This window comes from Meles meles, chromosome 13 (assembly GCF_922984935.1).
Source record: "Meles meles chromosome 13, mMelMel3.1 paternal haplotype, whole genome shotgun sequence".
NCBI lineage: Eukaryota > Metazoa > Chordata > Mammalia > Carnivora > Mustelidae > Meles > Meles meles.
This window is the reverse complement of record NC_060078.1, coordinates 46,568,372-46,585,616: the sequence shown is the minus strand read 5'-3', so window position 1 is coordinate 46,585,616 and position 17,245 is coordinate 46,568,372. Positions and strand designations below refer to the sequence as shown.

The 17,245-nt window shown below is 45.7% G+C and overlaps 1 protein-coding gene across 3 annotated transcripts in view; it reads right to left on the bottom strand.

The window, feature by feature from the left end:
- WDFY4 (WDFY family member 4) overlaps positions 1-17,245 on the bottom strand; it is a 271,420-nt gene that overhangs the window by 120,129 nt on the left and 134,046 nt on the right. For all 3 annotated transcript variants that reach the window (XM_046027423.1, XM_046027426.1, XM_046027425.1), the window contains exon 39: positions 16,390-16,526. In XM_046027423.1, the coding sequence (XP_045883379.1) occupies positions 16,390-16,526 (137 nt within the window). The remainder of the gene's footprint in view (positions 1-16,389; positions 16,527-17,245) is intronic.

The window sequence follows — 17,245 nt, the reverse complement described above, 5'->3', positions numbered from 1 at the left end:
CAATTTTAGGACAATTAGATGTGGGGTGTTTGTTACTGCAACATAACTTATCCTGAGTGATACACATTCCAAAAATGTTAGACTGTTTACAGTGGGATGCATTAAAACACATAAAATTCATACGGATTCATTTTTGTGATCAGTGAAAAAAAAGACTGAGAGAGCGCCAGTGAAAGCAAGTGTGAGATCAATGAAATACTCTCAGCAAAAAGCTGGAGCAATTTGAGCACACGATACATAACAGGCCTAATGGACAACAGCCCAAATTATAAAATAAATATGCGTGAGTCCCTCTTGATACAAATAAAAGATTGAATAAATAAATAATGGGGCAGAAGAGATAAAACTTTCCTTACAGAGAATTTCAAATAATAGATGTAGATGTTTCCCTCGCCAGGAGGCCACCCGTAAGGGTGGGCGGACTTAAGGACTTGCTTCCAAAGAATCAAGTATGGGAGGGGGACAAGAGGAACTCTGCGGCGGAACAATCTGGCAGACACCACCACGACCATGTGATGAGGCTACATGCATGTCACGTGCCCCTGACCGGACACAGTATGATGAGAAGCACACTTCTCCTCTGTGATCTTCCTTCCAAAGCTCCACGACCCAAGCTAATTAGGAGAAAATACTGAGCAAACCAAAATTGAGGCACATTCTACAAAATATCTGACCACTACTCCTCAAAACTGTCAAGGTCACGAAAAACAAGGAAAAATCTGAGAAATTGTCACAAATCAGAGGAATCTAAGGAGACATGGTAACTCAGTGTAATGTGGGGCCCAGGTCTGGATCCTGGATTCATGGGAAAACTAGTGAAACTCAAAATAGGGTCTGGAGTTTATTTACTAGTAATGCATCAATGTCGGTTTCTTCACTTTGAAAAAGGCACCATGGTAATTTAAGGTGTTAACAACAGGGGAAACTGGGTGAGTTGTATATAACAGTACTGAATGAACATGAAAAGTACATGAAAAGTATTCCTAAGTAAAAAGTATATCAGAAAATACAATGAAATTCTTTTTTTTTTTAAGATTTTATTTATTTATTTGACAGACAGATCACAAGGAAGCAGAGAGGCAGGCAGAGAGAGAGGTGGAAGCAGGCTCCCTGCCGAGCAGAGAGTCCCATGTGGGGCTCGATCCCAGGACCCTGGGACCTGAGCCGAAGACAGAGGCTTTAACCCACTGAGCCACCCAGGCGCCCCTATAATGAAATTCTCACAAGCTTTCCACCTAAACTCCATCATGAAACTGAGATGGAAGATGTGAGTCGCCGTTCTCCCAGTCGGACAGAGTCCTACATTTCCCTTGGGTATAAACAACTCGTTGTACTGAGTGTAATTCTCATGTTTAAAGACAAAAAACTTTTGGTTAATCTTGCTCCCCCTAATTGCATGAGCCAATCCCTTCATCAGACATTTGACAAAGAAATCGTAATTTATCCCCCCAAATGGTAGAAAATCTGCCTGGTCGATATAGAGAAGGTTGGTGTCGAATTCACAAAGTCACCATGGTATCGCTCTTGGTGAATAATGTAAGGGAATTTTAAGAGCATTGTTGACAAATTGATTTTCATTTCATGAACGTATTTTTACACTTAATCCTATATAACATGATTCCACTGTCAGCAGTCTTCTTTACAATTTTTTAAAGTTTCTAAGTATTCATTAATAATTCCATAAAGAAGAAACAAACCATGCTGTTTGATTTTAGTGTCAAATCTAAATTCCTTTAACCTACGACTTTCTCTGGCCAAAGAAAAAGAGACAGGTTCAAGTAAAACTCAGGTGAATTCCCATTTACCAAGGCAGAAGTGAAACCAGATGTGGAAGAAACTCCCATCCCCAAGGATCTCAGTTCTCACTGGTCACTCTCACTGTCACTCACCAGTCCCCTCCTCTCCACTGGTGGGGACAGAGAGGATGAGAGATTTAACAGTACCATTATCACTGAGTCTGTGTGTGTACTTTGTAGTTAACACGAAACCATCATTAATACTCTGCTCTTTCCTGGAACACCTCCTCAGGGCTCCCAGGGCAGAGCAGAAACCCTGTAAGAGCAGTACTCTGAATTACAGTGGCTTGTCTCCCACCAGCCCTGTCCCCCGATTAGAATAAGCTCCTCAGGGACACTGTCCATCTCTGTCCCCAGTGGCCAGGCAAACAGAGGCAATGACCAAAGTTTGAAAGACTGAAATGAAACTCATAGACTCTTGTCACTCCACCAGGCCAAATTCTCTGTCACTGGTTATTCTCTGCCCGAAGTGAGACACTTCATGGGGTCAGGATTAAGGAGATCCTCAGGGTCAGTGGCAACACTTTCCGGTCTGGTCCTCACACCCTTTGCACTTTAAATCCATCTGAAATTCAGTATTTTCTGGGTTGTGAAACATTCAATTAAGTTTTTCTGTTATGCCTTCTCTGTATAAGGCTGACACATCTACCTTTAAATATAAGTCCTTGGTGGAGACCAGGCTTGGGTTCCCTAACAAAAGAAATTAAAAGCTTTCCTTGTTTGTGGTTAGTCACATATAATGTCTACATGTGCACCCATCAAATGTTAGCAGACTAATAGGAAGATGTCCAGTGAGCAAGATGTGGTCATGGTCAAAGGGTCTTTGCAGGGTATCTATTGGATGACTCCGGCCAGGAAATGCTCTTTTCTCCAAGTGCCCAGATAATTGTGCTTCTCTCCGCTATGGAGACACAGCCCCAGATTCGTAGTAAGTGTCAAGCAATACCAGAATAATAATCATATTTCCAGCAATTATGACAAACAATGGGTGCTCGGAGTGGCTGAGGAGGGACCCGATCGCCACAGCTCAATTCATCTAGCGTTAAATTCACTCACATACTAATTTCTAAGATGAACGGTGGTTTCTAATTTGTCTTTTTTCAACTGTGATGTTTTTATTAAATTCGATCATCATGAGTACATGGAGCATGACTACTTAAACAAACAAAAAAACCCTCCAGGGTAGCAAAGGACGAAAGCTCTGGAACTATAGGTGCTGGGACTTCTCAAGGAAGCCACTCTCCCTCCTCTTGGCCTTCTGCTCGGGTGTCAGGGCCCCCACAAGGCTCAGACAGATGGGGAGTGGGAGGAAAGAGATGTCTGCTGCGGAAGCCCCTGGTCTGTGCTCTTTGTTACAACTGTGCCAGTAAACCCGCACGGCTTCTTTCACTCCAATGAAATGACAAATTTCGCTCCAAGGAGCGGCCTGCACACGGCAATGAACATTTCAGACAGAGAAACAAATGGGAGCTGTGGTTCATAGGGAGGCTTCCTTCTTTAGTCTTTAAGGAGAATGGGCCGGAGTTACCTGAGGACAGCGCTAACCTTATCCCTGTCCTCCTGGATGCCGTGCACACCAGCTGACCTTGGCTGTCTCGGCGGTCACAGGTCTCAGGGGTCTCTGGGGGGTAGGGGGGCCTGCATGTAGCTCACAGGTAACTTAATCAACCCCAACCCTTCCCTCTCCCTTAGGCTGGTCCTCACAGCTGCGGCCACTTTGAGGACAAATAGAGCTGTGCCTACTCAGGGACCCAGCCAGGCTGGAGAGGGCACACGCACTTTCAGAAGGGGCACAATTTTAAAGCCCAGGAGAAGCAGTTAGTCCTCTGGAAGGGGGAGGCTCTTCCTGGCAGATAGGCCCACATTTGCCAGAGAATATGGATGGGAGAAGACAGGGTGCATTATAACAAAATACGGAAGTGGGTCTGACTTGTAGACGGTGCAGGACAAGGGCCAGGGGTGGGCTTGGAAAAGCAGTGAGGTCGGGCTTCTTGAAGTGGGGTTGTGGGGTTGTGGGGTTGTGTCCTCTATCCCAGACAGGGTGGCGGTACATGCTTGTTTTTGATCAGGGACACGAGAGGTTCAGATCGGATCTTTAGAAAACCACAGTGAAGCTGGCCAGGAGACGCTGGGCAGGGCCGACTGCTTAGTTCTCCCTAGGTCTCTGCGCTCAAGCACTTCCACCTCTTGGCAGAAGTGTAAGTGGTGGGCGGGGAATAAACATACAAACTATTCTGCCTTCAGCTCCACAATGCTGCCAGAAAGTGAGAGCACCGTGTAGGTGCCGGATGGGAGCTCTTTATAGACGGCGTGTTTACGATCTTCATTCCCCAGGAATTGGCTTTCTTCTTCCATGATTATTTTTCCTGGTCTCATTCCTTTATTTTATTACATGCATCCTTATCTAAAGGTCCCATAAATCCTCTGAGGGGTGAATCAGGATATAAATACATACATGAAATTAAGTAAAGATAAACTGGATATGCTATTCCGCTAATGCCAGACTAGCACCTGAGCCACAAGGCAGATGGTCACAACTATTTCTCTGCACCTGGAGCGGCCCCTTCCTCCTTACTGATCTCCCCTCACATCCTTCCTCCTCACCCTCCTCCTCCTCCTTATCTAGTTCAAACTCCTCCAGAAAGCCTAAGTGAGGTTCCCTCTCCTCTGGGCACCTCTTGAACCTTAACCTCTCATTACAATGTCATTATTTCATCCTCCTACAAGGCGGGATCCCCAGGTCAGGGACTGTGTCTGTATCCGCTGGGCTTACCCCAAAGGCCTGGGATAGAAGAGAAAATTGGTGAATGTGCGTAGAACATTGAAAGAGGGAATGTCTGGAGAAGAGATGTGTGCTTAGAGGTGAGAGAGGCATGGAAATGTAGATGCAGATGGAGGCAGAGACGCCGACGTATTTTCTGACCCTCCAGAGAAGCTGGAAGGGCTCTTGACCACTGGTTCCTGCACTCTTGTCCGGGACACTCTCCCATTTGAGCTCCCTGCTCCATTGATACGGACCTTTCTCTCTGTCTCTGTTCTCCAATATACAAACTCACTCCCACTGTCGAGCACTAGCTGGGTCTGTTTCAGGAGTCCACATTCCCCAGATGCTGGAGGGCTCCGCTTCCCTCTCAACTTCATGATTGCTTCCAACCCCCAGTGATCGTGAGACAGTCTCCAGCACATCATCTATTTCCTTCAGATTTTGTTGTACTATCTAATATTTTCTCATCTGTTCCCTTTTGCTTAGAGTCTGTTTTCCCGGAACCAAGAGCAGACACTTCGCCTGGTTCCCCAACCCGTACAGCAGCTCCTAGACATAGAAACCCATGAGCCGGGAACCGTCTGCAAGAACCGGTCAGACACGCACTTATTCAATTGCCCTTTAGTTTCACTCAACAGCCCCAGCTACTTCCTTCGTCACCCCTAATAATAATGGTAGATCAACCAGCCCCTGAAGACCTCACAACTTTTCTCCCAGGCCCCCAGGACTGGACAGCCACACTTCCTTCTGCTGTCCCCACTCTCCCTCCTGTGCCTGGCTGTGGAGCCAAGCTGACACCAACCCCCACCGGCAACAGCAAAGAGAAGAAAATTTCAGAACTTCCTGTTCTGAGACTTTGAAACACTTTTTTAATTAACCAAAATGGTTTCTCATAATAGATGGGTCCCAGGGCGAGAAGGCGGCTGTAACTCACATGGCAGGCGACCCTAGCGGGTTGTGAATGGCAGCAGCGCCTCGGGAGGGCCCCGCACTCCTTCTCCACTCGACAACCATCTGCCCACTTCTCATTTATAGAGTTGGGGCCACTTCTGTCTTGCGAACTCAAAAGCATTTTTGCACTGATGAGTATACTTAAGTTTTAAAAACTCAGATTTGGAGAAGTAAACAAAAATGTATTCCACCCCCATTCTTAGGTCATAATTTTTCAAAATTGAAAGCATTTCTTAGGATGACAATACCTTCCCCCAAATACCACATTAGTTTTTGGAATGCAGGTGTGTCTCACATTAGGAAATCTAATATACAAAAATCTGAATAGATTCCTGGGTATAATTCGCCTTTAAAGTAAATGACTATATTCAGTTTTCAAAAGATTCAACCAATGATTCCTTTAAATTGCCAGGTTCCTAAATTAATTTCAAATCTGTTTCAACTTACAAAATATTGACCTAGAAACATTTTTTTCAGAAACCCATCTACTGTGATTCTTCTTAGATGCCCTCTAAGTAGGGAGATCAATATACAGCACCAGGATTCTTTAAATATGAGGTTCATGAGTTATTCATCTCTATATTTTTAGTGAGGAACACTATGTTTGTTCAATAAATTCATGTGTTGTTGAATTTCATTGGATGAGCTATTTATGTATATTAAAATATTGTAAAATATTGTGGATTGAGCTGAAGAGTTGGGACTTCAAGTTACTTTGAAACAGTCCTCAATGACACCCCTCATAAATGGTGTACAAACATAGCCTGATTTTATAATAAAAATACTACAAAGGAAGGGTGCCTGTGTGGCTCAGTCCATTAAGCATCTGCCTTTGACTTAGGTCATGAACTTGGGGTCCTGGGATAGAGCCCAGTGTGGGGCTCCCTGCTCAGAAGAGACTTTGCTTCTCCCGCTGCCCTTCCCCTCACTTGCTTGCTCTCTCTCTCTCTCTCTTTCAAATAAATGAAATCTTTAAAAAAATACTACAGAAGAGAAAGAAAGAAAATCAGAAAATAGCAGAAGGAGGTAAGAAGATCTAGTTACCTTTTTCAGACTAGATGTTTCTGCTTGGATAGACTACTTTGGAGAAGGAACTGCGCATTTGTCCCTAAGGACTTTCAAATGTAATTTAGATTCAATGCACCTTTCAACGGGCAGTGGTCAGGACCTGCTGTTGGGCATACGCCATTGATTTGTGGAACCTGCCTAACCTCAGTGCCTGCTCTCTTGGCGAGGATTCAAGTTATCATCTTGCTGCCAAAAGAAAAGCAACTTTAGCCCCATTTCCTGTGAGGCTGAATAACCAGAAGAGCACTGAGAGGTGGCTCTGTGCCGCTCTCAGGTGGGAGAGCCCTTGGTGCCATGGTGCCATGGAGCGTTTGTGGAGCACAGCGATTCTGCCATGGCTGTGTGCTGCTCACAGATGAGAAAATGCGTGATTAGCCAGAGGCAGGACCACAAGCTAGCCTTAGGATGAAGTGAGTTATTGTTGGTATTAATTATTCATTTGTTGTGTGAACTTTGCATTCTCGGGAAGTCATGATATGGTAGACCATATTTCAAGATAAGGTTTAGGAATAAACAGTTGAGAGGAAGTTCTGGTAGAGAAAATTCTATTTGTTCGCTGAGTAGGTGGTTGCTGCCTATTTGAAGAAGGTCAGCATCATCTGATTTTAGCAGTGGGATCTCTTGGTCAGACCAAGGTCTCTGCTAGCTTGCGCTATCTTTTATGTGAGCAGGATAAAGAAGCCCCTTCTGGACTGACAAATGAGAGCAAAGATGCAGACCACACCTCAGCTCACAGCTTGACAGCTGGGACAGAAGTCAGGCCCCACCCCCAAATGGCCTATCTCGATGGAGAGCCCTGTGTGGGTTTCCTCTGGCATGATGTCAGTACTTATCATAGTAGAGCCAGCCTCAGGTCCCCCCACCAATCCCTGTACCATGCTACCTGTCCCCCCACTTGCCCCAGGAGACCAGCCTCTCTCTGCCCTGACTATGGGGATGTCCACATCCACAATGATGAGCAGCTAGTGATTCAGCAGGCTCTACTCATGACCAAACCCTGGCACCAATCCTTTCAAGAGAACGAGGGACAGCCTCTCTTATGCCACTGTATTCTCTCTGCATTTATCTGAAATCTCGTTCACACAAAACCAAGGGGCCTAGATCCAGCAACACCTAAATCCATCCCTGGAAACATCATCCAGAAAGGGACTGGGGATACTCAATGGCATCAGCAGAGACTTTTCCTCCTCACTAAACAAATGACATCAGGCCAATGCTCAAATGGCCCAGTATCTCCATGCTAAGAGATGGGGGAGGTGGGCATCCCACCTACTGAGCTGTGACAACAAACCATGAGCTTTACTAAAACATGGGCATTCCAGGATTCAGTTGGTCTTGTTTAAAAAAATGCAAACTTTGGGGATTTGGGCATGGTGGCTTCTGTCTTGGGCCCCCTCTTTTCCAGCAAATGTCTGGGGACTCTGTGATGTCCTCATCTGATGAGGTTGCTGTATTTAACAGAACAGTTGTAATATTTCATTATAATAAATTAAGTTATAATAATTCAACAGAAACAAGGGGCTGCCCTAAAAAGCAGAGAAACGGGAACTTGCAATCAAGGATGGCTGGACCACAAGTTTGCTCTGTGCACCTTCCCTCTTTCCTGTGTATAGAAGGGCGTGTGTGTGACCTGCACTTAACAAGCCACTGATTACACTCCCTGAATCTCACCTGATGGAAAGAATACATTAAAATACTTGATCTAAAATACCTCTAAAGGGCAAAGTCAGCTAGAGATTTAAGTTACAGAAGGTTTTCAGAAAAAAAAAAATCACTTGTGTTTTTTTTAAACACAAAAGACACAAACCAACCTGTCGAATAAAATGATCAAAGAAGAACAAAAGCACAAAACACAGTAGCAAACGTATCAACTAAACGCTATGTGTCATGTAAGTACTCTAACCTGGCAATGATTCAAACACCGAACAACAGAATGGCAACTTTAATATATACCATTAATAGCAAAATGTTGGCTTTTATTGAAGAAAAAAATAAAAACTATGTTGCTCTAAGCAGTTTTGAAATGAATATCTAATTCAAAACTTCCCCTGTGCATATAATTGCATGCTAATTTACATTTTAATTACTTCCTAAGAAATCAAAAGCATTTGTTGACAGTAGAACATAATGTCAACTTCACGGTGCACTGTTGGTGGATGCTTAATGAACTTAATTAGATAATTAGTGATGTTAATTATCCTTCTATTATGAAGATAAGGATGTCTCACAAATGATGCACTTGGTAAAGAAACATCATTAAAGGTATCAGTGTTTGCTTTGTTCATTTACTTCTATTTTTCAACTCCTGGAACAAGGACTTTTGATGGACTAGTAACATGTAAGATTTCCTTGAGATGGAAAGAGAAATGCCACGGTCTCTATCTGCCTATGACCATCCTTCCCTCTTGCTCTGGAGAGGATTGCTCTGTGGGTGATGCTGCTGCTTTTTCAAATCCTCTGCTGTCCCGACCTGTGGTCCACCTTCCCTTCTATATGGAGTTTCTTGTTCCAGCCGCCTCCTTCCTGGCCACCTCTTGATGACGATGTGATGAGTGGGTTCTTACCTCAACTGTTTGAAGAATGGTGTGTGGGTGTGTGTGCACGCGCACACACACACACACGCATGCACATGCAACCATGTGAGTATGTCAAGGAATAGTGGAAATGAAAGTGAGCGCCCTGGTTAGGCGCCCAGACTACTTGAAAAACAACTAAAAGGCAATGCAGGCGCACATACACACATGTGCACACACACGCACGCACAGGTGTTGCCGCAGCCTGGCTGCCTTCCCATGAGCCTATGACACTGTGTTCCCACCTCCACCACCTGGATGGCCCATTCTGGGTGTGGCGTCAGAACACCACTTCCTGCAAGACCGGGGCCACGATTCATGCTGCGTCACTTCAGCTTCAGTGAAAAGGAAACTTCAGGGTTTGAGAAATAAAGACGGTGGACCTCATCGTTTTTCTCTTTCTTGCTCCCTAACATGTCTGCAACCAGAGCATCATGGGAGTCCTTTCTGGAAATAATTCTAGTCCAGACATACCATGAAGAGCTCTAAGCCAGGCTGGGGAGAGTGACACTATTTTTAGGGACAGTTATCTCTGGAAAGGCATCAAGAGAAAGTAAGTCACTGGCAGCCTTGCCCATGGCAATTATAAAAACCAAGATTCCATTTAGCAGAAGGCCTTAGTCACTGTGCTCACATCCATAGAGGGTTTTACACTTTCCAACGTCTCTTTTTAAATCATACTTCCATTTGTGTCCGAGTGGTTTCATTCCTCTAACACACAGTCTCACTTAATTACTTGTTCACAAGCCTTTTCCCACCACCAAACACAATGGGGTTTTCCAACAACACAGCATTGTGATTTCTTACCAAGTGCTTGATTTTAGGTTTTTCTGAATCACTCTTCTCTTTCCTATGATTTCCAGTGGTGTTGTCCCTCCAGCTCCTCTCTTGATTTGCTGACAGAGGCTGTCTCCCTGCCCTTTGGCCATGCCAGTGAGAACATACTATGAGGATCGCTCCTCTGGCCAAACTGTAGAATTCCTCATGTGTCTTAATTTCCCCCCAGGTTTAGGCCACCTGCCTCCATACATCTCTCTTAAATGCACATTCATCTCCTGGGAAAATCCTTTCTCTCTTGCCCACAAATACCATGTTGAATTTACGACAAGTTTAAGTAAAAACTGTCCACATTAAACCTTCTGAATTTCAGATTTTTAAAATTTCTTACAGATTTCTGACTGAAACTCTTACAGTAGCCAGGCTCTGGGAACTCTGTCTTCTCTTTCACAGCTGCATTTGGACTTCCTCGGGTGTTACCTGCTACTCCACCACTGACTTCCCTTCGTGTCAAAGCCCACATGCTTGTTCAGGCTTTGTTCATGTGGCCACTTTTCCAAAGACATACAAATGACTAACAGGCACATGACAAAATGTTCATCATCATTAGCCATCAGGGAGATTCAAATCAAAACCACATTGAGATGCCACCTGACACCATGGCCAAAACTAAGACAGTAAACAACATGTGTTGGAGAGGATGTGGAGAAAGGGGAACAGTAGGAATGCAAGTTGGTGAAGCCACTTTGGAAAACGGTGTGAAGATTCCTTAAGAAATTAAAAATAGAGCTTCCTGGGGCGCCTGGGTGGCTCAGTGGGTTGGGCCTCTGCCTTCGGCTCGGGTCATGGTCTCAGGGTCCTGGGATCGAGCCCCGCGTCGGGCTCTCTGCTCGGCAGGGAGCCTGCTTCCCCCTCTCTCTCTGCCTGCCTCTCTGCCTACTTGTGATCTCTGTCTGTCAAATAAATAAATAAAATCTTTTAAAAAAAAAATAGAGCTTCCTTATGACCCTGCAATTGCACTACTGGGTATTTATCCCAAAGATGCAGATGTAGTGAAAAGAAGGGCCATCTGTACCCCAATATTCATAGCAGTAACAGCCACAATTGCCAAACTGTGGAAAGAGCCAAGATGCCCTTCATTAGACGAATGGATAAAGAAGATATGGTCCATATGTACAATGGGGTATTATGCCTCCATCAGAAAGGATGAATACCCAACTTTTGTATCAACATGGAGGGGACTGGAGGAGATTATGCTCAGTGAAATAAGTCAAGCCGAGAGTGTCAGTTATCTCTTGGTTTCACTTACTTGTGGAGCATAAAGAATAGCATGGAGGACATTAGAAGGAAAGGATAAATGAATCAGGGAAAATCAGAGGGGAAGATGAAGCATGAGAGACTGTGGACTCTGACAAACAAACTGAGGGTTTTGGAGGGGAGGGAGGTATGGGGTTAAGTGAGCCTGGTGGTGGGTATTAAGGAGGGCACGTATTGCATGGAGCACTGGGTGTGGTGCATAAACAATGAATCTTGGAACACTGAAAAAATAAAAATAAAAATAAATTTTGAAAAGCTCATTTTCTTTCTATTTTCAAAAATCTCTTCTTAGCCCTGGGGCTCTCCTGCCCCATGAGCCTTTTCCCCAGGTGAGTGACAGCTGAGGCTTCCATGGTAAATCCCATGCATCCCCTGAACTCGGAAGCACTGAAGCACCAAACTCAAAAGCATTGTGTCCTCATCAGTCCCTCCCCTCCTTCCAGAAACAGGGCACTGAGTTCTCTGAGGCTCATTGTGCCTTCAGCCTCAGCAAGACCAAAATCACACAGCAGCAGGAGATGAATACAAACATGCCAGAAAGCAAGCCCAGGAACTGCTTGATCACTCCCCCAGTGACGGCTAAAGCCTTCCCATTCTGCACACTTGCTTCCCTTTCTGCAATTTTTATTTGGGTTTTGTGATTTCTTTAAAGAGAAAATAAGTGTACAGGAACAGTTATGCATAAGATGATATGATGTCTGGGATGTTGCTTCAAAATTATTCCGTGCAGCAGGGGAAAGTGGGTAGTGATAGAGACAGAGACAAGATTGGCCATGAGATGAACATTGTGGATGGGAAGTGATGGATAGATACATGGGGATTCATCTTATTATTTTCTCTGCTGCGGTATATGTTTGAGATTTTTTCACAATGATTTTAAAAAGAGATAATGGGTAAAGTGCTCAGAGTCAGAGGGTCAAAAATGTCATTTCCCTTGCCAGGGACCCAAGCCAGGGCTGCCCTTCATTCAACTGTCTCTCAGTTGCTGGCATCAACCAGCATCTCCTCCTCTACAAGGGGCAGGCTGCTCTGGAACTGGAGCTGGGATGGCAAGCCTAGGCACACATTTAGGGAAGCAGCCAATGGCATGACTGTGGTCACCCTGACCACGCAGGTGTCTGGTCTCTGAGATCAAGGTTCCCATGTGTGGGCACAGACGGTCTTACTTAGGCCCTAGTGTACCAGGTGGGTGCAGAGGGCTCATCCATAGGGCAGCTATAAGAGACTAGGGGGACCTTGGAGCAAATGTGTCTCGCTTTGGTGTCCTCTGGCTGTGATGCTTTCTCATCCCTTCTTTCAATTCTAATTAATTCTATTAATTCTCTTCCCTACTTGGGCCATTCCCACTTTGAAGCCAGCAACTGGAAGATTGCTCAGCTAACTCCAAAAGCCACAGAAACATGGACACTGGGGCTGGCCCTGCTCCAGAAGGTCTGACTCCTCCATAAGGCTCTCAGCTTTGTTTGGAGGCAGCAGTATGTGTCTCCCTCCTCAGGTGGGGCCCACCTGGCCCCCGTATGGAACAGCTGTGCACACATGTACCACTGACCCAGGAGGAAAGTGGGGCGAAATCCAGCTCATGTTTGCTGAACCAGACACAGGTCAGGCAGCTGTGCTCACCCAGACTAGAAGTGGCCCTGAACTTTTACAGGCTTTTACAGGCTAGAAGTGACCCTGAACTTTCAACCCTCTTCCTCAAGAAACCCTTGTTCTTCCCATGCTCTGCAGATCCAACAGAACCATGTGAAACACGCACCTGCCACACCTGCCACAGCCCAGTGTCCTTTCTCCTCACTGTCTGATTACAATGAGGTCAGGGCCTCTGCCTGTGGCAGCTGCCTTCTTTTGCTCATCCCAGCCTTGGTTCAACAGAATTCTCTTGTGTGTCTTCTTTGATTTCCACTGCTCTAACTCCTGCCCCTGCAGCCTCCATTATCTCCCAACTAAATGATGTCACAGCAGCCAGTCTGGCCCCTCCCTCAGGGGCTCTAACCTCCAATCCTACCCCTAGAAACGGACACGTACTGCTCCCCCACTGCTTAAGCCATGCATCCTCCCTGCATCCTGCCATGACCTCAATCACCCCCCTGCTCACAGGCCTCGCACAGACTCATCCTCACGGCCCCTTCCCACCCAGCCTCTCGTGTCCTATCTGTCTATGTCCTATTTGCTAATGCTCTTTCTTTAAAAAAAAAAAAAAAAAAAAAGCTAATGCTCTTAAAAAAGAAAAATATTTTGGAATAATTCTGCATTTACAGGAAAGTTACAACGGTAGTCCAGAGAGTTCTGTCAACCCCTTACCTGCTTCCCCATAATGTTAACAACATACATGGTGCGTCTGTCAGAGCGAAGAAACCCTCACGAGTTGTTGACGTTTTTTCAACTTATTGTTAAACAAAAAAGTCTAAAACTGACTTGGCAAGTGGCGCGTAATGCTGGGAGGAGGAACGGCCAGCTGGGGTGCACACTCTGAGCTGCTCTAAAGTGGACATGAAGAAGAAGCTTCCAGGACACCATCTTTGGCCTGTGGTGGCCTCAAAGGAGCCCAAGGTCCCTAGCTCTGCCCAACAGGCCGACCCCCACAGCTGTCATTCACCCCAGGAGAGGCCACAGCCTCACCATCTGATCCCAGAGGGGCCTGTGATGGGGTCAGGAGAAGGAAAGGAAGAAATACCCTCCATCATACCAGCCTCGCCCCCAAGTTCAGCTCACCTGCCAAGAGGAAAACATTTTCTACTGAAAACAAAGATAGGTAAGCGGCATTAGAAATGGTACATCGTGTGTCTCACTCCAAGGAACAATTTATCAGTGCTGAAGAGCTGTCAGCCGCTGACATGATAAGGAATAACACCAAATGAATAATGTTTCCTCCAAAACCAACTCCTTTAATTACAAGCCTCTTCTTTCCAGAAGAGAGACAGAAGATGCAGAAACACCAATTTCATGCACTTGTGCCTGAATAATGTCTCCATGCTGCTTTTTCCAGATGGCGACCTTCTCACTGGAGGGACTAATGATGTGGGCATATTTAGGCAAAAACCAATAACGGAGTCTTTAACCTTCAACAACAAAAAGCGTGTTGTACAAAATGTTCCTTGGGATACATTAGAAAATATCAATTACATTGCTCACTGAGGTGTAATCAGCTGTAATAATCAAAATTAATTTTTAAAAATAATTAAACAGACCCCAGGGCAAATAGTTGATGCTCTTCTCCTATGACATCACAGTCTACAGATGTACCTGAGAAGTTGTGCCTCCTGCTAGCAACAAAGGCATCTCGCGAGGATGAGTGATGGGTGCGGGATGGGAAGGCTGCTGAGTTTCATCCCAACCAAAAGATGGAAAGCATTTTATTCCCTCGCTCCGTACAGTGCCACACACTTATTTTAAGAGCCTCCTCTGTACCAAGCACTGTGCCCGACCCAGACTGAGTTACTGGTACAGGATTCTCCAAAGCAAAGGCACAGTTCATTTTTTAAAAATTAAAACATAAGTCTACTTTGTCTCAAAAGAAATTTATCTTTAAAGAGTCCACAAGATAATACAATGAAGACAGGATGACTAAATCAGATCGAAGACAGACGAGGTTCCAATGGAAAGGCAGAAGCAGGGAGAGGGGTGTGTGGACGTACGTGTGTGCATGCGCTCATGTGTTTTGCAGAATTTTATGGGGCTAAGTGTGTGTAGTTATATAATAGCCTGGCCACAGTCACCTCTCCGAGCTTCTGAGTGCCCAGACGACTGTGCCAAGAAATGTAACTGCATCAGAAGTGCTGGTGTTTGCCAGCTGCTCTGGAAAAGCACAGGCCTTCCTGCTGGTGACGGCTGGGGGAACTTCCCCTGGGATTGCCCTCTCCCCACTTCAGTCCAACCACACTGTTCTTTGCTGCCTTAGAACACCCCAGCTCATGCCTGTGTCAGCGCCTTTGTCTGAGGGTCCTCCCTGCCTAACCACTCTTTCCAGAGTCTTTGCCTTATTTTTTTGCTCCTATGCCCCCCTTCCAGAGAGGGCTTCCAACCACCTTCATGTAAGTAGTCACCTTCTCCCAGCTACCCTGTTCCATTTTTTCTCATTGCAATTAGCATCCTCCATATTTACAAATTATTTATCTATTTATTGTCTATCTTCACCCCCTAAAATGCATCTCCAAGAAAGCAGAGAATATGTCAGATTTTCTCTCTTCTGTAACCTCAGGGCTTACAGAAGAGTACGAAGTAAACACTTAATAAGTATTTCTTGAGCAAATGAATGAATGAACGGAGACCTCAACTGACAAAGAAGACAGTATCTTCAGCAGCCTGTCTTTAAGACAGAGCCAATTTAAAATATTTTTACTTCCAGATCTCTCAGTGTGAGCCCAGAGCAAACTGTTGTAAACCATTTGTGGACCTACAGGGGCTTCAAACACTGTAAGCTATTCCAGTGTCTTTCACATAAACCATTTCTCAACCAATCTCCCCAGAACTCAGAGACAACCGAGTCATGCCAATGACAGTGACCTGGGAGGGGGTGGAAGACTGGCAAGAGGCACGTCAATAGCATGCAAGGGTCCCCATGCAAGGCACACCCATGCCCAGCATCCCTGCAGTCCCTTCCCTGGCTGCCAGCCAAACTGAATTGACCCCCGGGGTGAGAGCTGATTTGGTCAAGGAACAGAAGTTCCAGAGTGAAGCCAGAGAAAGAAGGGCTGGACCCCTACTACTCAGGAGCAAGTGCTGGGGAACAGATGGAGATGCTCCAGCTTCTGGGGCTCAGCACAGCCACACCACCCGTGAGATGGTCCTCGTTTTGCAGAGCCCACCCAATCAGCTCCTGCTGAGCTGTGAGCTAGGGCTCTCTGAACACACCTGACTTGTGTAGGAAGTATAGGAACAAGAACTGGTTTGGGTTTTAACATTACAAGGAACACCTACCTGCTCTTGGAGCTCAAGAGGAGCCTATATGTGCTTCAAGTTAAAGCCAGCCTAAAATCTGGCTCCCCTAGATGTCATATCAACTGGAAAGTCACATGCATTACCTTATATGCTCAGAAGAATATGGAATTGGATCATGTCCACAAGCAACAGAGAGCAAAGACATCCCTCATGGGGTTTGGAACAAATGTGTGATGCTTCTCTAAGGCGAGGGGTCTGAGCTCACCTCTGTCTTGCACTCAGGTTCCTTGGCCTGCCGCCCGGGCACCAGCCTCATGGCCGAAGATAAGCTACCACTCCATGAAGACACTTTGCTGTGGTGTCCCATGCTCGAGCGACTGGTCAGCAACTTCTTCTCAGATGCTAGGAACAGAGAAGCAAAAAGTGTTAGAAGTAGAGTTGAGGGAAGAGCATACACAATTTCTACAACTGGCTTGGCTTTTTAAGGGCCAGACAGGGACACAAGCCCAGGGAGCCACCTCCAATAAGGACAGCAGCCCAGGCTACAAGCGCACAATGCCATCTTCTAAGCCATATAGTGTGGGTTTCAGGGTCACCAGACCCAGAATAGACTCCTAGTTCCACTGACTCAAATTGAGATGTGGATAATTAAGCAGAAGTTCCTGTGTTCTCATCCTGTAAACTGGCAATAGGAGCATCTAACCTCATTCTGGTGTCATGAAGAGTAAATAAGATTATGCATTTAAAACATAGATGGTCAGGGGGCGCCTGGGTGGCTCAGTGGATTAAGCCGCTGCCTTCGGCTCAGGTCATGATCTCAGGGTCCTGGGATCGAGCCCCGCATCAGGCTCTCTGCTCCGTGGGGAGCCTGCTTCCTCCTCTCTCTCTGCCTGCCTCTCTGCCTACTTGTGATCTCTGTCAAATAAATAAATAAAATCTTTAAAAAAAAAAAACAAAAAACATAGATGGTCAGGGTGCCTGGGTGGCTCAGTGGGTTAAATAAAGCCTCTGCCTTTGGCTTGGGTCATGGTCCCAGTGTCATGGGATCGAGTCCTCATTGGGCTCTCTGCTCAGCGGGGAGTCTGCTTCCTCCTCTCTCTCTCTCTCTCTCTCTGCCTGCC